This window comes from Hylobates moloch, unplaced genomic scaffold, assembly GCF_009828535.3.
Source record: "Hylobates moloch isolate HMO894 unplaced genomic scaffold, HMol_V3 SCAFFOLD_7, whole genome shotgun sequence".
NCBI lineage: Eukaryota > Metazoa > Chordata > Mammalia > Primates > Hylobatidae > Hylobates > Hylobates moloch.
Window position 1 is genome coordinate 62,238,469 of NW_026652282.1, and position 24,090 is coordinate 62,262,558.

General features: G+C 39.7%; 1 protein-coding gene across 1 annotated transcript in view; it reads right to left on the reverse strand.

Moving 5' to 3' along the window:
* Positions 1–24,090, reverse strand: part of ZDHHC15 (zinc finger DHHC-type palmitoyltransferase 15) — a 140,092-nt gene that overhangs the window by 40,979 nt on the left and 75,023 nt on the right. Inside the window, exon 4 of the mRNA XM_058441326.1 lies at positions 7,031–7,106. Within this exon, the coding sequence (XP_058297309.1) occupies positions 7,031–7,106 (76 nt within the window). The remainder of the gene's footprint in view (positions 1–7,030; positions 7,107–24,090) is intronic.

A 24,090-nucleotide genomic window follows, 5' to 3' on the forward strand; every position in this document is an offset into this window, starting at 1 on the left:
TGTGTTCTTTCCTGGTTTTTGGTAGTAGGATAATATTGGCTTCATAGAATAATTTAGGAAGGATTCCCTCTTTCTCTGTCTTTTGGAATAGTTTCAGTAGGAGTGGTACCAATTCTTCTTTGAATGTCTGATAGAATTCAGCTGTGAATCCATCTGGCCCTGGACTTTTTTTGTTGGCAATTTTTTTATTACCATTTTAATCTTGCTGCTTGTTACTGATCTCTTCAGAGTTCCCATTTCTTTCTGGTTTAATCTACGAGAGTTGTATATTTCCAGGAATTTATCCATCTCCTCTAAGTTTTCTAGTTTGTGCCCATGAATGTGTCTTAGTTGCCTTGAATGATCTTTTGTATTTCTGTTATCGGCTGTAATATCTCCCGTTTTGTTTCAAATTGGGCTTATTTGGATCTTCAATCTTCTTTTCTTGGTTATCTCACTAATTGTCTATCAATTTTATCTTTTCAAAGAACAAGCTTTTCGTTTCATTTATCTTTTGTATTCTTATTTTTTGTTTCAATTTCATTTAGTTCTGCTATGATTTTTGCTATTTCTTTTCTTCTGCTGGGTTTGGGTTTGGTTTGTTCTTGTTTCTCTAGTTCCTTGAGGTGTAATCTTAGACTGTCCATTTGTGCTCTTTCAGACTTTTTGATGTAGGCACTTAATACTATGAACTTTCCTCTTAGCAGTGTTTTGCTGTATCCCAGAGGTTTTGATAGGTTGTGTTACTATTATCATTTAGTTCAAAGAATTTTTAAAATTTCCATCTTAATTTCATTGTTGACTCAACAATCATTCATGAGTAGATTATTTAAATTCTATGTGTTCACATGGTTTTGAAGGTTCCTACTAAAGTTGATTTCCAATTGTATTCCACTGTGGTCTGAGAAGGTAATTGAAATAATTTTGATTTTCTTAAATTTACTGAGACTTGTTTTGTGGCCTATCATATGGTCTATCTTGAATAATGTTCCATGTGCTAATGAATAGAATGTATATTCTGCAGCAGTTGGGTAGAATGTTCTGTAAATATCTGTTTTTTTAAATTGTTTTTTGTTTTTTTTTGTTTTTTTGAGATGGAGTCTCGCTCTGTCGCCCAGGCTGGAGTGCAGTGGCGTGATCTCTGCTCATTGCTAGCTCCGCCTCCTGAGTTCATGCCATTCTCCTGCCTAAGCCCCCCGAGTAGCTGGGACTACAGGTACCCACCACCACGCCTGGCTAATTTTTTGTATTTTTAGTAGAGGCGGAGTTTCACCGTGCTATCCAGGATGGTCTCGATCTGCTGACCTCGTGATCCATCCGCCTTGGCCTCCCAAAGTGCAGGAATTACAGGCATGAGCCACCATGCCTGGCCACCCTGTGGTAGTTCTTAGATCAAAAGTTCACGGTGTGAGTCTCCACATGTTGTTTTGTCCATCCAAGTGGGAGGTGCAAGATAGTCCTGCCTCCTATCTGCCATATTTTTGTCTGGTTTTAATTCTGATGGTTAATTTTATGGGTCAACTTGACTGAGTCATATGGTGCCCAGATATTTGATTAAACATTATTTCTAAGTGTCTTTGTGAGAGTGTTTCTGGGTGAGATTAGCATTTGAATCAGTAGACTGAGTAAAGCAGACTGTCTTCCCCAGTGTGGGTGGGGCTTCAACCAAGCCTTTGAGGACCAAAACTGGCACAAGACAGGGATGCCCTCTCTCACCACTCCTATTCAACATAGTGTTGGAAATTCTGGCCAGGGCAATCAGGCAGGAGAAGGAAATAAAGGGCATTCAATTAGGAAAAGAGGAAGTCAAATTGTCCCTGTTTGCAGATGACATGATTGTATATCTAGAAAACCCCATTGTCTCAGCCCAAAATCTCCTTAAGCTGATAGGCAACTTCAGCAAAGTCTCAGGATACAAAATCAATGTGCAAAAATCACACATTCTTATACACCAATAACAGACAGAGAGCCAAGTCATGAGTGAACTCCCATTCAGTTGCTTCAAAGAGAATAAAATTCCTAGGAATCCAACTTACAAGGGATGTGAAGGACTTTTCAAGGAGAACTACACACTACTGCTCAATGAAATAAAAGAGGATACACACAAATGGAAGAACATTCCATGATCACGGGTTGGAAGAATCAATATCGTGAAAATGGCCATACTGCCCAAGGTCATTTATAGATTCAATGCCATCCCATCAAGCTACCAATGACTTTCTTCACAGAATTGAAAAAAACTAAAGTTCATATGGAACCAAAAAAGAGCCCACATCACCAAGTCAATCCTAAGCCAAAAGAACAAAGCTGGAGGCAACACACTACCTGACTTCAAACTATACTACAAGGCTACAGCAACCACAACAGCATAGTACGGGTACCAAAACAGAGATATAGACCAATGGAACAGAACAGAGATCTCAGAAATAATGCCACATATCTACAACTATCTGATCTTTGACAAACCTGACAAAAACAAGAAATGGGGAAAGGATTCCCTATTTAATAAATGGTGCTGGGAAAACTGGCTAGCCATATGTAGAAAGCTGAAACTGGATCCCTTCCTTACACCTTATACAAAAATTAATTCAAGATGGATTAAAGACTTACATGTTAGACCTAAAACCATAAAAACCCTAGAAGAAAACCTAGGCAATACCATTCAGGACATAGGCATGGGCAAGGACTTCATGTCTAAAACACCAAAAGCAATGGCAACAAAAGCCAAAATTGACAAATGGGATCTAATTAAACTAAAGAGCTTCTGCACAGCAAAAGAAACTACCATCAGAGTGAACAGGCAACCTACAGAATGGGAGAAAATTTTTGCAATCTACCCATCTGACAAAGGGCTAATATCCAGAATCTACAAAGAACTCAAACAAATTTACAAGACAAAAACAAACAACCCCATCAAAAAGTGGGTGAAGGATATGAATAGACACTTCTCAAAAGAAGACATTTATGCAGCCAAAAGACACATGAAAAAATGCTCATCATCACTGGCCATCAGAGAAATGCAAATGAAAACCACAGTGAGATACCATCTCATACCAGTTAGAATGGCCATCATTAAAAAGTCAGGAAACAACAGGTGCTGGAGAGGATGTGGAGAAATAGGAACACTTTTACACTGTTGGTGGGACTGTAAACTAGTTCAACCATTGTGGAAGTCAGTGTGGCGATTCCTCAGGGATCTAGAATTAGAAATACCATTTGATCCAGCCATCCCATTACTGGGTATATACCCAAAGGACTATAAATCATGCTGCTATAAAGACACATGCACACGTATGTTTATTGCGGCACTATTCACAATAGCAAAGACTTGGAACCAACTGATATGTCCAACAAGTATGGACTGGATTAAGAAAATGTGGCACATATACACCATGGAATACTATGCAGCCATAAAAAATGATGAGTTTATGTCCTTTGTAGGGACATGGATGAAACTGGAAAACATCATTCTCAGTAAACTATCGCAAGGACAAAAAACCAAACACAGCATGTTCTCAGTCATAGGTGGGAATTGAACAATGAGAACTCAAGGACACAGGAAGGGGAACATCACACTCCGGGGACTGTTGTGGGGTTGGGGGACGGGGGAGGGACAGCATATGGAGATATACCTAATGCTAAATGACGAGTTAATGGGTGCAGGAAATCAACATGGCACATGGATACATATGTAACAAACCTGCACATTGTGCACATATACCCTAAAACCTAAAGTATAATAATAAATAAATAAATAAATAAATAAATAAATAAATAAATAAAATGTGGCACATACACACAATGGAATACTACCCAGCCATAAAACATGATGAGTTCATGTCCTTTGTAGGGACATGGATGAAGCTGGAAGCCATCATTCTTGGCAAACTATCACAAGGACAAAAAACCAAACACTGCATGTTCTCACTCATAGGTGGGAATTGAATAGTGAGAACACTTGGACACAGGAAGGGGAACATTGCACACCAGGGCCTGTTGTGGGGTGGGAGGAGGGGGGGAGGGATAGCATTAGGAGATATACCTAATGTAAATGGCGAGTTAATGGGTGCAGCACACCAACATGGCATATGTATACATATGTAACAAACCTGCACGTTGTGCACATGCACCCTAGAACTTAAAGTATAATAAAAAAAGAAAAAAAAGCAACACTATATATATATATATATATACACACACACACACATACAAATTTATGTAGAATGGTATTTATTAAAATATCATGTGTACTAGTGCAGACTGGAAATGGTAATGTTTAAATAAATTACTGTATATCTGTTATAAAAAAAAAAATTCAGAGGAAGGGAGAATTTGTTCTCTCTGCCTGACTGCATGAGATAAGACATCAGTCTGTCCTTAGACTGAGACTTATGTGATCAGGGTTCCTGGTTCTCAGAACTTCACACTCAAACTGGAACTTACACTATTGGCTCTCCAGTTCTCAGGAGGCCTTTGGACTTGGAGTAGAACTTATACCATTGTTTCTCCTAGTGCTTCTACTTTGGGCTCAAAGTAGGACTACACCACCACCTTTCTTGGGTCTCCAGCTTGCTGATGGCAGACAGTAGGACTTCTCAGCCTCCATAATTATGTGAGCTAATTCCTCAATGTAAATAATAATTTATATACATATACCTTATTGTTCTTTCTCCATAGAGAACCCTACTGATAGTTATTCCAAAGAAACAGAAGTTTAGGAATGAGTTTTCTGAATTGGTTCTGAAGTTTCTGGAATTGGCTCTTCAATCTTATTAGTTTTGATGATGCTAATGACACTGTATCAAGTAATAAAGAGAGCACTGGTAATCTGTGGCATGATCTGTCAATGGAAATATGCAAAGTATTTTCAATAGATGCTCTTAGTCTACCACTTATGAGAAGCAAGTAGCTGGGTGACTATATATGATAATATTTAACATTTTTGAAAAACAATGAATAAAATGAGGTTGGCTTGTAGCTTCTAACATGATTGAACAAAGTGCTAAAAGAAAAAGATGAGTTCAGGAATTCCCAGCCAAAGTGGTAGATAAATGACTTGAAAGCTTCTATGTATCTCCTAAAGGAGATGCTTATTGCATGTAGCCACAGGACTGAGATTGCTGAAAACCACAGAATTCCATCTGTAAATAGCCGAATTACAATGATAGTTGAATTCCCAGTCTTGTAAGGTATCTACTTTTAAAATGAGGGCACTGATTTGTAAAGAATTGGATCCTGTAAGTTAGGATGGGGATGTATGGGAAGACCCTTATGAAGCCAGGGATACTGAGTGCCTAAATTCCAATGCATCTTATTTGCCAGGAGATGAGGCCTCCCTGCAACCAGCAGAAGCAGCTTCCAACTGCCCATGGTATTGGCCTCTCCAATACTGTCTGAAGGGATCAACCCTGCATTGCTTGAGGAAACTCTGGCCACTACACAAGACAATGTTGATTCTCCTCTGGACCCATCCCTCTTTGCTTCTAAGACCTATAATAAGAATCAAGCCCTAACAGATCCCTAAAGGTAAGGTACAAAGTGTGACCCATGAAGACATGTACTACACTCCAAAAGAACTACTCAAATTTTCTAATTTATACAGATAGAAATCTAGGGAACATAGGTGGAAACAAATACTAATGTTGGAAGAAACATAAAGTTGAATCTGGCCAAATTTATTGATAGGGGCCTACTAAGCAGAGATTCTGATTTTAATGTTGCAGCTCAGGGAGTTAGAAAGCATTCTAACAATTTGGTTGGTTGGTTTGCTAAAACATGATGAAAAGGTGGCCCACAGTGAGTGAATTGGAAATGCTGGACATGCCTTGGTTTAATGTTGAGGGGAGGATTCAAAGGCTTAAGGAGAATGGAAGGTTAGAATAGTTCTGCTCACTCACACTGGAAAGGTATAGAAAATGTACCTTTCACTAACACTGTGAGAAATACATTTGTAAAGAGAGCCCTGGTGACAAGGAAATTTGGAAAAGAAGTGTGTGGAAATACTTCTCTGAATGGAAAAAAAGTGTGAAGATATTTGTATCTTGTGTGAATGCTCACTCATGGTTGATCACATGTCTTACTCCATTTGGGGCTGCTCTAACAAAGTACCATAGACTGGGTAGATTCTAAACAACAAAGTTGTTTGCATGGTTCTCGAGGCTTGGATTTCCAAGATCAAGGTACCAATAGCTTTAGTGCTGGTGAGGGCCTCTTTTATAGATAGTGCTTTCTTGCTGTGCCCTCTCATGGTGAAAGGGGCAAAGCAGCTCTCTGGAGCCTTATTATAAGGGCACTAATCCCATTCATGACGGTTCTACACTTATGACTTAACCACGTCCCCAAAGACCTCACATCCTAATATCATCCCCTTGGGGACAGGATTTCAATAGATAAATTTTAGGGGCATACAAACATTTGAAAAATAGCACAGCAGAAGATTTTAATAATCAAACAGACAGAATGACCTGTTCAATGATTACCAGTCAGTCTCTTTCCCCACCCACCGCAGTTACTGCCCAATGGGCTCATGAACAAAGTGGCCATGGTGGCAGGGATGGAGGTTACGTGGCTCAGCAATATTGACTTTCACTTACCAAAGCTGACCTGGCTACTGCCATTGCTGACTACCCAATCTGCCAGCGGCAGAGACCAACACTGAGCACCTGAAATAGCACTATTCTCTGGGGTGATAAGCCATCAACCTGGTATCAGGTTGATTACATTGGAGTGCTTCTATCATAGAAGCGGCAGCGTTTTGTCCTTACTGGTATAGACACTTTGGACACAGATTTGTCTTCCCTGCATGCTGCGCTTCTGCCAAAAGTGCCATCGATGGACTTACAAAATGCCTTATTCACCATCATGATATTCCACACAGCATTATGTCTGATCAAGGAACTCCCTTCATAGCAAGCGAAGTGCTGCAGTAGGCCCATGCTTGTGGAATTTACTGGTGTTACCACATTCCCCATCATCCTGAAGCAGCTGGCTTGACAGAGTGATGACATGGTCTTTTGAAGTGTCAGTTACAGTGCCAGTTAGGTGTCAATACCTTGCAGGGCTGGGGCAAGATTTTCCCAAAAGCTGTATATGCTCTGAATCAGTGTCCAATAGACGATGCTGATTCTCTGATAGTTAGGATTCACAGGTCCAGAAATCAAAGAGTGGAAATGGGAGTGGTACCACTCACCATTACCCTAAGTGACCCACTAACAAAATGTTTTCTTCCTGTTCCTGCAATCTTGTGCTTTGCTAGTCTAGAGGTGTTAGTCCCAGAGGGAGGAATGCTTCCACCAGGGGACACAACAATGATTCCATTGAACTGGAAGTTAAGACTGTCACCCAGCCACTTTGGAATCCTCATATCTCTGAATCAGTAGGACAAGAGGCAGGTGCAATGTTGGCTGGGATAACTGATCCAGATTATGAAGTGTAAATTAGACTTAATAGTCCAATTTTGTTAGTGAGTAACTAAAGGTAATGGTGAGTGGTGCCACTTCCATTTCCACCCCTTGAGTCCTGGGTGGAAATCAAGGGGTGGAAATGGGAGTGTAAACTGGTATAATAGACTTTTAGACTATTAAGTGTAAATTAGACTATTACTACTCTGCAATGGAGGAAAGAAAGACTATGTCAAGAATACAGGAGGTGCCTTAGGGCATCTCTTAGTATTACCATGCCCCGTGATTAGGTCAATGGAAAACCACAACAATCCAATTCAGGCAGGACTACTAATGACCCAGACTCTTCAGAACTGAAGATTTGGGTCACCACATCAGGTAAAAAACCAGTACCAGCTGAGGTGCTGGCTAAAGGCAAAGGGAGTACAGAATGGATGGTGGGAGAAAGTAGCTATAAATACCAGCTATGACCATGTGACCAGTTACAGAAACTAGATCTGTTATTGTTATGGGTGTTTCCTTCTTATGTTGTTATGAATACAGTTGTGTGTGTGTATCTCAAATATCTTTGTTTTCTTCCTTCTCTTATTCTCTTATCATGTAACATAAGGTGTATTGACTTTACATCATAGTATTTAAGTATTGTTAATTTTATATCATAGTATTTAAATAGTTTTTAATTAACAAAATAGCAAGGAGAAAAGTAAACTCACTCAAGAATACCTATTCTTCTGTGGAAGGGGTTAGTGTGTTTTCAGTTGAATGCATGATATTTGTATCATGTTACGTAAAATTGTAACCTTGTTATTGTCTTTAAGTGGAGAGTATGGCTTAAGGAGATGTGTATGGGTGCCAAGTTGACAAGGGCTGGACTTGTGATAGTTACTTTTGTGTGCCAACTTTACTGGGTCATAGGGTACCTAGATATTTGGTTAAGTATTATTTCTAGGTGTTTCTGTGAAGGTGTTTCTGGGTGAGATTAGCATTCGAATCTAGACTGTGTAAAGCAGACTGTCCTCCCTAATGCAGGTGGGCCTCATCCAATCCTTTGAGGACCTGAACAGAACAAAAATGTGGAGGATGAGGAAATTTGCTCTTGTTGCCTGAATGCATGAGCTGAGACATCAGTTTTCTGCCATTAGACTGGGGCTTAAACCATCAGCACTACTGGTTCTCAAACCGTTTAACTCAGACTATAATTACATTACCAGCTTTCCTGATTCTCCAGCTTGCAGATGGCAGACCGTGGGACTTCTCAGGTTCCATAATCATTTGCTGATTCCTCATAATCTCTCTCTCTCTCTCTTTCTACACACACACACACACACACACACATACACACACACACACACACACACACACATAATTCTATTGGCTCTATTTATCTGGAGAATGCTGACTAATACACATGGCTAAATCCTTATCATTCAAGTCTTCAAATAGTATTTCCTCAGAGAAGCCTTTCCTATTACTGCCTATCCCGGGCGCTGCAAATACCTCAAGATCCCAGAGAATAGTCAGTAGCAAAGGTACCATGGTAAGTACCATTACCCAGATTCAACAATTATCAACATTCTGTCATTTTTGTTTCACCTATCTCTTCCACTGGCTTTTTACTTGATCATTTTAAACAAATCCCAAACACTGTGTCACTTCAAACTATAAATATTTCCATATGCATGAAGACTTTTAAAAATCATAACCACTATATTATTGCTCTAACAAAATTAACAGCAAGTCCTTAATATCATATAATACCAAGAACATAGTAAAATTTCCCCAATTGCCATATATCTTAAATATTTGCTGAATAAATGATGAACAAACGAATATGTGTCTGACAGTAAACTTTCTAAAGCCTTGAAATGTGAAACATAATCATCCTTATTAGAAACATTCCTTCTGAAACTATTCCAATCGATAGAAAAAGAGGGAATCCTCCCTAACACATTTTATGAAGCCAGCATCATCCTGATACCAAAGCCAGGCAGAGACACAACCAAAAAAGAGAATTTTAGACCAATAATCTTGATGAACATTGATGCAAAAATCCTCAATAAAATACTGGCAAACCGAATCCAGCAGCACATCAAAAAGCTTATACATCATGATCAAGTGGGCTTCATCCCTGGGATGCAAGGCTGGTTCAACATACGCAAATCAATAAATGTAATCCAGCATATAAACAGAACCAAAGACAAAAACCACATGATTATCTCAATAGATGCAGAAAAGGCCTTTGACAAAATTCAACAACCCTTCATGCTAAAAACTCTCAATAAATTAGGTATTGATGGGACGTATCTCAAAATAATAAGAGCTATCTATGACAAACCCACAGCCAATATCATACTGAATGGGCAAAAACTGGAAGCATTCCCTTTGAAAACTGGCACAAGACAGGGATGCCCTCTCTCACCGCTCCTATTCAACATAGTGCTGGAAGTTCTGGCCAGGACAATCAGGCAAGAGAAGGAAATAAAGAGTATTCAAATAGGAAAAGAGGAAGTCAAATTGTCCCTGTTTGCAGATTGCAAGATTGTATATTTAAAAAACCCCATCACCTCAGCCCAAAATCTCCTTAAGCTGATAATCAACTTCAGCAAAGTCTTAGGATACAAAATCAATGTACAAAAATCATAAGCATTCTTACACACCAATAACAGACAAACAGAGACCCAAATCATGAGTGAACTGCCATTCACAATTGCTACAAAGAGAATAAAATACCTAGGAATCTTAATCCAGTCTATCAATGATGGACATTAGGGTTGGTTCCAAGTCTTTGCTATTGTGAATGATGCCGCAATAAACATACGTTTGCATGTGTCTTTATAGCAGCATGATTTATAATCCTTTGGGTATATGCCCAGTAATGGGATGGCTGGGTCAAATGGTATTTCTAGTTCTAGATCCTTGAGGAATCACCACACTGTATTCCAAAATGGTTGAACTAGTTTACAGTCCCACCAAATTTCTTCACATCCTCTCCAGCACCTGTTGTTTCCTGACTTTTTAATGATTGCCATTCTAACTGGTGTAAGATGGTATCACATTGTGGTTTTGATTTGGGATGAGTTAACGGGTGGAGCACACCAACATGGCACATGTATACATATGTAACAAACCTGCATATTGTGCACATGTACCCTAGAACTTAAAGTATAATAATAAAAAATAAAAATGAAAAAATACCTAGGAATCCAACTTACAAGGGATGTGAAGGACCTCTTCAAGGAGAACTACAAACCACTGCTCAATGAAATAAAAGAGGACACAAACAAATGGAAGAACATTTCATGCTCATGGATAGGATGAATCAATATCGTGAAAATGGCCATACTACCCAAGGTCATTTATAGATCCAATGCCATCCCCATCAAGCTACCAATAACTTTCCTCAAAAAAATTGGAAAAAAACTACTTTAAAGTTCATATGGAATCAAAAAAGAGCCCGAATTGCCAAGACAATCCTAAGCCAAAAGAACAAAGCTGAAGGCATCACACTACCTGACTTCAAACTATACTACAAGGCCACAGCAACCAAAACAGCATAGTACTGGTACTAAAACAGAGATATAGCCCAATGAAACAGAACAGAGCCCTCAGAAATAACACCACACATGTATAACCATCTGATCTTTGACAAACCTGACAAAAACAAGAAATGGGGAACGGATTCCCTATTTAATAAATGGTGCTGGGAAAACTGGCTAGCCAGATGTAGAAAGCTGAAACTGGATCCCTTCCTTACCCCTTGTACAAAAATTAATTCAAGATGGATTAAAGACTTAAATGTTAGACCTAAAACCATAAAAACCCTAGAAGAAAACCTAGGCAATACCATTCAGGACATAGGCATGGGCAAGGACTTCATGTCTAAAACACCAAAAGCAATGGCAACAAAAGCCAAAATTGACAAATGGGATCTAATTCAACTAAAGAGCTTCTGCACAGCAAAAGAAAGTACCATGAGAGTGAACAGGCAACCTACAGAATGGGAGAAAATTTTTGCAATAGACCCATCTGACAAAGGGCTGATATCCAGAATCTACAAAGAACTCAAACAAATTTACAAGAAAAAATCAAACAATTCCATCAAAATGGGCAAAGGATATGAACAGACACTTTTCAAAAGAAGACATTTATGCAGCCAAATGACACATGAAAAAATGCTCATCATCACTGGTCATAAGAGAAATGCAAATCAAAACCACAATGAGATACCATCTCACACCAGTTAGAATGGCGATCATAAAAACAACAGTTGCTGGAGAGGATGTGGAGAAATATGAATGCTTTTACACCGTTGGTGGGAATGTATACTAGTTCTACCATTGTGGAAGACAGTGTGGCGATTCCTCAAGGATCTAGAACTAGAAATATCATTTGATCCAGCCATCTCATTACTGGGTATATACCCAAAGGATTATAAATCATGCTACTATAAAGACACATGTACATGTATGTTTATTGTGGCACTATTCACAATAGCAAAGACTTGGAACCAACCCAAACGTCCATCAATGATAGACTGGATTAAGAAAATGTGGCACATATACACCATGGAGTACTATGCAGCCATAAAAAAGGATGAGTTCATGTCCTTTTTAGGGACATGGATGAAGCTGGAAACCATCATTCTGAGCAAACTATCACAAGGACAGAAAACCAAACACCACATGTTCTCACTCATAGATGGGAATTGAACAATGAGAACACATGGACACAGGGCGAGGAACATCATATACCAGGGCCTGTCATGGGGTGGGGGGCTGGGGTAGTGATAGCATTAGGAGAAATACCTAATGTAAGTGACAAGTTGATGGGCGCAGCACACCAACATGGCACATGTGTACATATGTAACAAACCTGCACGTTGTGCAAATGTACCCTAGAACTTAAAGTATAATAATTAAAAAAAAAAAAGAATGGCGATAATTAAAAAGTCTGGAAACAACAGATGCTGGCAAGGATGTGGAGAAAGAGGAGTGTTTTTATACTGTTGGTGGGAGTGTAAATTAGTCCAACCATTGTGGAAGACAGTGCAGGGATTCCTCAAGGATCTAGAATCAGAAATATCATTTGACCCAGCAATCCCATTACTGGGTATAAAGAGACTGTTTTTAGAGACAATTACTGGCAAAATCCTCTGAGCAACACTGCTGTATGACAACGTTTGCTCTCTGAGAGCAGGTGGGTCCACCACTTCCCAAACATATCAGCAAAGGGTGTCTCCCCTGCCAAGGCCAGTTACTGTAAATTTAGAGAGATCCAGGTTCAAGTCCCAACCACTTATGTGCCATTTAAATTCTGTGACTTGGAGCATCTTGCTTAATTTCTCCAAGCTTTAGTTTCCTCACCCAAGAAATAGAGATAATAATATCATCCCCATAATTACTGTTAAATGTAAAGCATTTAGCTGTGGTGTTTGGCACAGAGTAAGTGCTCAACAAATGTTAGCTAAAATAATAAACATTAATAACATTAATAAACTGATATTTAGAAACAATCTAAAAATATTTGATGTTGCCAATGTTTTTAACTCTCCTATTTGGTGTGTTGCATTAGTTTATTCTTGCAAACCATATCATTCGTAGTGGCATCTTATTGTGATTTTATTTTGTACTCCTTTGATTACTAATGATATTGAGCACCTTTTCATGAGTTTATTGGCCATTTAGATGTCCTCTTGTGAAATAGCTTTTCAAGTCTTTGGTCCATTAAAAAAAGAATTGGGTTGTTTGTCTTTCTTTGGTATTAATTTGTAGAAATTCTTTATTTATTTTGGATACTAGTCTTTGGTTGAATATTTTCTACCAGTCTGTGGCTTTCCCTTTTACTTCCTTTATGGTGGATTTTGATGGACAGAAGATCATGGTGGGAGTGTAGATTTATACAATCAGTTTGGAAAATTTTGTCATTATCTATTTATGCTAAATATATGCCTGTCTTATGACCCCAGCAATTTTATTCCTACTTATATACACAAGAAAAATGAGTATCTGTGTGTATATGTGTGAGCATGTATTAAACTTTTATTTACACGCACGCACACACACACACACACACACACACACAGAGTCTCTGATACACACAGTCAGCCTTCCCTATGTATAGTTCCACATTCATGCATTCAACCAACTGGATTAAAAAATATTTTTAAAATTAACAATCCAAGAAAAATAATACAAATAACAATACAAAAACTATTTACACAGCATTTATAGTGTATTAGTATTGTAAATAATCTAGAGATGATTTGAAGTATGTAGGAGGGTGTGAATGGGTTATATGCAAATACCATGCCATTTCATGTAAGGAACCTGAGCATCTGCGATTTTGGTATCTATGGGAGGTTCTGAAACCAATCCCCTGTGGGTACTGAGGAACAACTATATTTATATGCCAAAAGACATGTACAAGAATATTCATTGGAGCTTTATTCATAACACACAAAAAATGGAAACAAGTATACTTCAATGGCTGAATGGTTAAACCAAGTGTGATAAAAGGGAATAACTAACAGCAATCAAAGGAAATGAACTACTGAAAAAGGCATCAATATGGATAAATTTGAAAAACACTGTGTTGAGTGAAAGGTACACACAGAATAGTACCAACTATGATTCCTTTTTTATAGACTTCAAAAACAGGCAAAACCAATCTATGGTGATAGAAGTTAGAGTAGTAGTTACCTCTAAGAGGAGGTTGACTGAAAAGAGGCATGAAGATTTATGAGATACTAGAAATGTTTAAAATTTTAACCTGGATACTGATTACGTAGGTCTAATATGTGGGGAAACATTCATCAAATTATTCTCTTTAAAACTTAATTCTGGGAGTAGAGTCTGTATGTTATACTTCAATAAAATAGCAGAACAAATAATAAAATATTTGAGATAATTTAAATATATCTAACTTAAAAAATTGGAAACATATAAAATTGAACACTGTGTTTTAAGAACCACACCTAGTGGTGTGTTTTTATGGTACTGTCATTCTCAGGTAGAGTGAGAATTAAGTGCGTGGGGTATGTGGAAATATGTAGGGGCATTTTTTGGCTATTACAATGAATGTGGTGCACCATAGGCAATTAATCCTTAGCCTAGGGTGCTAAAGATTCTCCAATGAACTGAACAAATTCACACTATTTTTCCCAACCAAAGGTCAATAGGTGGTATGGGAGGGGCCTAGATGGCTGATTAGAAGCAGTGGTCCGTGGCACTCATGGAGAGGATTGAAAGTAGTGAGTTCAGCACCTTCAACTAAAATATACAGGTTCTCACATTTAGACTGACTAGCCAAACAACTAGACCCATAGAGAATGAAGAAAAGCAGGGTGGGGAAATAGCCCTCCCAGGAGTGGCACAGAGCTAAAAAAAAAAAACAAAACAACCCACCCCCAGCCAAGGGAATTGGTGAATGATTGTGCCACCCTGCTCAGGAAATCACGCTTCTCCCACAGATCACTGCAACCCGCCGATAAGGAGATCCTCTGGTGATCCCATGCCACCAGGGCCTTGGGTCCAATACACAAAGCTGTGTGGAGTCATGGCAGAGCAGCTGCTCAGCCACACACAGAGACTCAGGAGTTTTACATACTCCAGCCCCAGTATCCCCAGCAAGGTGGGAGATCCATTTATACATACACCTAAGAAGAGGGCTAAATCTAGGCAGTCAAGCAGTGTCATTCTGCAGGCTCCACTTCCATAGCACCATACAAGCTAAGACTCACTGGCTTGTAATTCTAGCCAGCCAGATGCAACAGGCTGAAGTCTGCTTGAGATGAGATAAAGCTCCTGTGGGAAGGAGTGGCTGCCATCTCTGTGGTTCAGTCAGCTCAGCCATTCCAGCCTGCCAGCTTTGGAGAGTGCAAATGGTCCAGAGGAGGAAGGATCCCCCCACAATGAAGCATATCTACTTTGCCAGGTTGTGGCCAGGCTGCTTCTGTAAGCAGGACTCCAATCCATTCCTCCTCGGTGGAGCCTGTCTGTGGGGACTTCAGCCACTCCAGCCAGGGTAATACAGGGAGGGCTCTAATCTCTCCCTGGGACAGAGCTCCTGGGGGATGGGGCAGCCACCATATCTGCAGTTCAGTGAACTCAGCCATTTCAGCCTCCCGTTTTAGAGAGTGAAAACTGTCCCAATAAGGAAGGGTCAGTTTGGAAAATTTTGGACTTATCTGTTTACGCTAAATATATACAACACAATGCAGGACAGCTGCTTTGGCAGATCATGGCCAGGCTGCTTCTTCTTTTTTTTTTTTTTTTTGAGATGGAGTTTCACTCTTATTGCCCAGGCTGGAGTGCAATGGCACAATCTCGGCTCACTGCAACCTCAGACTCCCAGGTTCAAGTGATTTTCCTGCCTCAGCCTCCCAAATAGCTGGGATTACAGGCATGGGCCACGATGCCTGGCTAATTTTGTATTTTTAGCAGAGATGGGGTTTCTCCATGTTGGTTAGGCTGGTCTTGAACTCCCGACCTCAGGTGATCTGTCTGCCTTCGCCTCCAGAAGTGATGGGATTACAGGCATGAACCACCACAACTGGCCAGACTGCTTCTTTAAGTGGGACCCCAACCCATTTCTCCTCACTGGGCAGGACCTCCCTGTGGGGTCATCAGCCACTCCACCTAGGGTTATAGGGACAGAGCTCTGAACTTTCCCTGGGATAGAGCTCCCAGGGGGAGGGGTGGCTGTCATCTCTGTGGTGCAGTTGATTCAGCCATTCCAGTCTGCTGGCTTTGCAGAGTCCAAATTTTCTGGACAAGGATGGGTTCCCTCCAGTAGAGCAAACCTGCTCTACCAAAAAGCAGCCAGACTGCTTCTTTAAGTTGCTCCCTGATTCCACTCCTCCTGACTGGGTGAAACTTCCAAACAGAGGTCTCAAGATACCTCCTATAGGTGCATTTGGGCCAGAAACAGGTCATTACCCCCCTGGGATGGAGCTTCCAGAGGAAAGAGAAGGCTGCCATCTTTGCTGTTTCACAGCCTTCACTGGTGATACATCCAGGTATGAAAAAAAAAAAAATGAGGCAAGTAGGGTCTGGAGCAGACCTGCAGCAAACCACAGCAGTCCTATAGGAGAGTGGCCTGACTGTTAAAAGAAAAATAAACAGAAAACAACAACATCAACAGAAAAGACCCCACAAAAAACTCATTCAAAGGTCAGCAAACTCAAAGATCGAAGATAGATAAGTCCACAAATATGAGAAATAATCAACACAAAAATGCTGAAAACAAAAGCCAGAGTGTCTCTACTCCTTCAAATGAATGCAACACCTCTAGAGCAAGGGCACAGAATTGGGCTGAGGTTAAGATGCCTGAAATGACAGAAGTAGGCTTCAGAAGGTGGGTAATAACAAACTTCACTGAGCTAAAGGAGCATGTTGTAACCGAATGCAAAGAGGCTAAGAATCATGATAAAACAATACAGGAGCTCATAGCTAGAATATCCAGTTTAGGGAGGAATATAACCGACCCGATGGAGCTAGAAAACACAATATGACAATGTTACAATGCAATCACAAGTATCAATAGCAGAATAAATAAAGCAGAGGAAGGAATCTCAGAGCTTGAAGACTATCTTTCTGAAATAAGACAGACAAGAATAGAGAATAAAGAATAAAATGGAATGAATAAAATCTGAGGAATATGGAATTATACAAAGACAGAAAACCTACAACTGATTGGGGGTACCTGAAAGAGATGGCGTGAATTGAACCAAGTTGGAAAATATATTTCAGGATCTCATCCAGGAGAACTTCCCCAGCCTAGCAAGATAGGCTAACATTCAAATTCAGGAAATGCAGAGAACCCCAGTAAGATACTTCATGAGAAAATCAATTCCAAGACACATAATCATCAGATTCTCCAAGGTTGAAATAAAGAAAATATTCAGGGCAGCCAGAGCAAAAGGCCACGTTACCTACAAAGGAAAGTAGATCAGACTAACAGCAGATCTCCCAGTGGAAACTCTAAAAGCCAGAAGAGATTGGGGCCAATATTCAACATTTTTAAAGAAAATAATTTTCAGCCCAGTATTTGACACCTACCAAACTAAGCTTCCTAACTGAAGGAGAAATAAGATCCTTTTCAGACAAGAAAATGCTGAAAATTAATTGCCACCAGGCCTGCCTTGCAAGAACTCCTGAAGGAAGCACTAAATATGGAAAGAGAAGACTGTTACAAGCCACTACAAAAACACACTGAAGTACACAGACCAGTGACACTATGAAATGACCACATAAACAAGTCTGCAAAATAGCCAGCTAGCATCATGATGACAGGATCAAACTCACACATAACAATATTAACCTTAAATGTAAATGGGCTAAATGTCACAATTAAAAGACACAGACTATGAAGCTGGACAAAGAGCCAAGACCCATTGGTATGCTGTCTTCAAGACACCCATCTAAAGTGCAAAGACACACATATGCTCAAAATAAAGGGATGGAGGAAAATTTACCAAACAAATGAAAAACAGAAAAAAGTAGAGGTTACAATGCTAGTTTCTAACAAAACTGACTTTAAACCAACAAAAATAAAAAAAAGACAAAGAAGGACATTACATAATGGAAAAAGGTTCAATTCAACAAGAAGAGCTAACTATTCTAAATATATATGCATCAAATACAGGAGCACCCATATTCATAATGCAAGTTCTTAGAGATCTACAAAAAGACTTAGATTCCAACACAGTAATAGTGAAAGACTTTAACACTCCACTGACAGCATTAGTCAGATCATCAACACAGAAAATTAACAAGGATATGCAGAACCTGAACTCATCTCTGGATCAAGAGGACCTGATAGATATCTACAGAACTCTTCAGCCAGAAACAACAGAATATACATTCATCTCACTGCCACATGGCACTTACTCTAAAATTGAGCATATAAATGGAAGTAAAACACTCCTCAGCAAATGCATAAGAACTGAAATAATAACAAGTCTCTCAGACCAAAGCATAATAAATTAGAGCTCAAGATTAAGAAATTGACTCAAAACCACACCACTACATGGAAATTGAACAACCTGCTCTTGAATGACTCTTGGGCAAATAATGACATTAAGACAGAAATCAACAAGTTCTTTGAAACTAACGAGAACCAAAAGACAATGTACCAGAATCTCTGGGACACAGCTAAAACAGTGTTAAGAGGGAAACTTATAGCACTAAATCCCCAGACCAAAAAGCTAGAAAGATCTCAAATTGACACCCTAACATCACAACTAAAAGAACTAGAGAACCAAGAGCAAAGAAACACCAAAGCTAGCAGAAGATGAGAAATAGGGAAGATCAGAGCTGAACTGAAGGAGATAGACACATGAAAAAACTCTTCAAAAAAATCAACAAATCCAGGGTATTTAAAATTAATCAAATAGACAGACCACCTACCAGACTAATAAAGAAGGAAAGAGAAAAGAATCAAATAAACACAATCAGAAATGATCAGGGGATATCACCACTGATCCCATAGAAATACAAACAACCATCAGAGAATACTATAAAACCTCTATGCACATAAACAGGAAAATCTAGAATAAATTCTGGGGTACATACACCCTCCCAAGACTGAACAAGGAAGAAATTAAATCCCTGAATAGATCAATAATGAGTTCTGAATTTGAGGCAGTAATAAACAGCCTACCAACCAAAAAAAGCCCAGGACCAGAAGAATGAACAGCCGAATTCTACCAGAGTTACAAAGAAAAGCTGGTATCATTTACATTGAAACTATTCCAAAAAAGTGAAAAGGAGAGACTCTTCCCCAACTCATTTTATGAGGCTAACTTCATCTTGATACCAAAACCTGGAAGAGATACAACAAATTCTGCACAGCAAAAGAAACTAAAATCAGAGTGAACAGGCAACCTACAGAATGGGAGAAAACTTTTGCAATCTACTCATCTGACAAAGGGCTAACATCCAGAATCTACAAAGAATTCAAATTTACAACAACAACAACAAAACACCCCATCAAAAAGTGGGCAAAGGATATGAACAGACACTTCTTAAAAGAAGACATTTATGCAGCCAAAAAACACATGAAAAAATGTTCATCATCACTGGCCATCAGAGAAATGCAAATCAAAACCACAATGAGATACCATCTCACACCAGTTAGAATGGTCATCATTCAAAAGTCAGGAAACAACAGGTGGGATGTGGAGAAATAGGAACATTTTTACACTGTTGGTGGGACGGTAAACTAGTTCAAACATTGTGGAAGACAGTGTGGCGATTCCTCAAGGATGTAGAACTAGAAATACTATTTGACCCAGCCATCCCATTACTGGGTATATACCCAAAGGACTATAAATCATGCTGCTATAAAGACACATGCACACGTATGTTTATTGTGGCACTATTCACAATAGCAAAGACTTGGAACCAACCCAAATGTCCATCAATGATAGACTGGATTTAGAAAATGTGGCACATATACACCATGGAATACTATGCAGACATATAAAAGGATGAGTTCATGTCCTTTGCAGGAACATGGATGAAGCTGGAAACCATCATTCTCAGCAAACTATTGCAAGGACAAAAAACCAAACACCACATGTTCTCACTCATAGGTGGGAATTGAACAATGAGAATACTTAGACACAGAAAGGGGAATGTCACACACCGGGGCCTGTTGTGGGGCGGGGGGAGGGAGGAGGGAAAGCATTAGGAGATATACCTAATGTAAATGATGAGTTAATGGGTGCAGTACACCAACATGGCACATATATACATAAGTAACAAACCTACACATTGTGCACATGTACCCTAGAACTTAAAGTATAATACAATAAAATAAAAAATAAACAAAAAAAATAAAAATAAAAACTGCTACCTCCTGTTTGTAAAAAAAAAAAAAAAAAAAAAAGAAAACATCAGGCCAATATCCTTGAAAAACATTGATGTAAATAGTCCTCAACAAAATATTGGCAAAATGAATCCAGCAGCATATCAAAAAGCTATTCACAACAATCAAGGTGGCTTCATCCCCAGATACAAGGTTGGTTCAACATATGCAAACCAATAAATGTGATTCATCATATAAACAGAACTAAAGACAAAAACCACATCATTATCTCAATAGATGCAGGCCTGTGATAAAATTTAACATCTCTTCATGTTTAAAACTCTCAATAAACCAGGTATTGAAGGAACATACCTCAAAATAATAAGAGCCATTTATCACAAACCCACAGCTAATATCATACTAAGTGGGCAAACCTGGAAGCATTTCCCTTGAAAACTGGCACAAGATAAGGATGCCCTCTCTCACCACTCCTATTCAACATATTATTGGAAGTTCTGGCCAGGGCAACCAGGCAAGAGAAAGAAATAAAGGGCATTCAAATAGGAATAAAGGAAGTCAAACTATCTTTGCACATGACATGATCCTATATGTAGAAAACCCTATTGTCTCAGCTCAAAAGCTTCTGAAGCTGATAAGCAACTTCAGCAAAGTCTCAGGATACAAAATTAATGTGCAAAAATCGCTAGCCTTCCTATACATGAACAACTGGTAAGCAGAGAACCAAATTATAAATGAATTCCCATTCACAATTGTCACAAAAAGAATAAAATATCTAGGAATACAGCTAACAAGAGAAGTGAAGGACTTCTTCAAGGAGAACAACAAACCACTGTTCAACAAAATCAGAGAGGACACAAACAAATGGAAAAACGTTCCATGCTCATGAGATAGGAAGAATCAATATTGTGAAAACGGCCAAACTGCCTAAAGTAATTTATGGATTGAATGCTATTCCCATTAAACTACCATTGGCAGTCTTCGCAGAATTAGAAAAAAAATATTTAAAAATTCATATGAAACGGAAAAAGAGCCTGAATAGCCAAGACAATCCTAAGTAAAAAGCTAAAGGCATCATACTACAGATTTCAAGCTATACTACAAGGCTACAGTAATCAAAACAACATGGTATGGGTACAACAACAGACACATAGATCAATGGAACAGAAAACAGAACCCAGAAATAAGACCACACACCAAAAATATGTGATCTTTGACAAACCTGACAAAAACTAGCCATAGGGAAAGGATTCCCTATTTTGTAAATGATGCTGGGAGTGCTGGCTAGCCATATGCAGAAAATTGTAACTGGACCCCTTCCTCACACCTTATATAAAAGTTATCTCAAGATGGATTAAAAGACTTAAGTATAAAACTTGAAACTATAAAAACCCTAGAAGAAAATCCAGGCAATACTATTCAGGACATAGGCACAGGCAAATATTTCATGATGAAAACACCAAAAGCAATTGCATCAAAAGAAAAAATTGACAAATGGGATGTAATTAAAGAGTTCCTGCACAGCAAAAGAAACCACCATCAGAGTGAACACACATCCTAAACAATGGGAAAAAAGTTTTGCAATCTCTCCATCTAACAAAGGTCTAATATCCAGAGTCTATTACACAAGGAACTTAAATTTCTAAGGAAAAAACAAACAACCCCATTAAAAAGTAGACAAACCACATGAACAAACACTTCTCAAAAGAAGACATACATGTGGCAAAAACAAACAAGGAAAAAAAAAAACTCAACATCACTGATTATTAGAGAAACACAAATCAAAACCACAAAGAGATACTATCTCACACCAGTCAGAATGGCTATTACTAAAATGTCAAAAGCAACAGATGCTGACAAGGTTGCAGATAAAATAATGCCTTTACACTGTTGGTGGGAGTGTAAATTACTTCAACTACTGTGGAAGATAGTGGGGCAATTCCTGGAAGACCTAGAGCCAGAAATACCATTTGACCCAGGAACCCCATTACTTGATATACCCACAGGAATATAAATTATTTCAGTTTAAAGATACATGCGAGGTGGAGCCAAGATGGCCGAATAGGAACAGCTCCGGTCTACAGCTCCCAGCCTGAGCGACACAGAAGACGGGTGATTTCTGAATTTCTGTTTGAGGTACCGGATTCATCTCACTAGGGAGTGCCAAACAGTGGGTGCAGGACAGTCGGTGAAGCGCACTGTGCACGAGCCGAAGCAGGGCGAGGCATTGCCTCACTCAGGAAGTGCAACGGGTCAGGGAGTTTCCTTTCCTAGTCAAAGAAAGGGGTAACAGACGGCACCTGGAATATCGGGTCAGTCCCACCCTAATACTGCGCTTTTCCAACGGGCCTGGAAAACGGCACACTAGGAGATTGTGTCCCACACCTGGCTCGGAGGGTCCTATGCCCACGGAGTCCCACTGATTGCTAGCACGGCAGTCTGAGATCAAGCTGCAAGGCGGCAGCGAGGCTGGGGGAGGGGCGCCTGCCATTGCCCAGGCTGGCTTAGGTAAACAAAGCAGCCAGGAAGCTCGATCTGGGTGGAGCCCGCCACAGCTCAAGGAGGCCTGCCTGCCTCTGTAGGCTCCACCTATGGGGGCAGGGCACAAAAAAAAGTCAGCAGGAACCTCCACAGACTTAAATGTCCCTGTCTGAGTGACAGCTTTGAAGAGAGTAGTGGTTTTCCCAGCACGCAGCTGGAGATCTGAGAACGGACAGACTGCCTTCTAAAGTGGGTCCCTCACCCCTGAGCAGCCTAAGTGGGAGGCACCCCCCAGTAGGGACAGACTGACACCTCACTCGGCCGGGTACTCCTCTGAGACAAAACTTCCAGAGGAACTATCAGACAGCTGAACTTGTGGTCTCACGAAAATCCGCTGCTCTGCAGCCACCGCTGCTGACACCCAGCCAAACAGGGTCTGGAGTGGACCTCCAGTAAACTCCAACAGACCTGAAGCTGAGGGTCCTGTCTGGTAGAAGGAAAACTAACAAACAGAAAGGACATCCACAATAAAAACCCATCTGTACATCACCATCATCAAAGACCAAAAGTAGATAAAACCACAAAGATGGGGAAAAAACAGAGCAGAAAAACTGGAAACTCTAAAAACCAGAGCACCTCTCCTCCTCCAAAGGAATGCAGTTCCTCACCAGCAACGGAACAAAGCTGGATGGAGGATGACTTTGACGAGTTGAGAGAAGAAGGCTTCAGACGATCAAACTACTCTGAGCTACGGGAGGAAATTCAAAACAATAGCAAAGAAGTTAAAAACTTTGAAAAAAAATTAGAAGAATGGATAACTAGAATAACCAATGGAGAGAAGGGCTTAAAGGAGCTGATGGAGCTGAAAGCCAAGTTTCGAGAACTACACGAAGACTGAAGAAGCCTCAGTAGCAGATGCGATCAACTGGAAGAAAGGGTATCGCTGATGGAAGATGAAATCAATGAAAAGAAGCGAGAAGGGAAGTTTAGAGAAAAAACAATAAAAAGAAATGAACAAAGCCTCCAAGAAATTTGGGACTATGTGAAAAGACCAAACCTACGTCTGATTGGTGTACCTGAAAATGACGGGGAGAATGGAACCAAGTTGGAAAACACTCTGCAAGATATTATCCAGGAGAACTTCCCCAATCTAGCAAGGCAGGCCAACATTCAAATTCAGGAAATACAGAGAATGCCACAAAGATACTCCTCAAGAAGAGCAACTCTAAGACACATAATTGTCAGATTCACCAAAGTTGAAATGAAGGAAAAAATGTCAAGGGCAGCCAGAGAGAAAGGTCGGGTAATCCACAAAGGGAAGCCCATCAGACTAACAGCTGATCTCTCGGCAGAAACTCTACAAGCCAGAAGAGAGTGGGGGCCGATACTCAACATTCTTAAA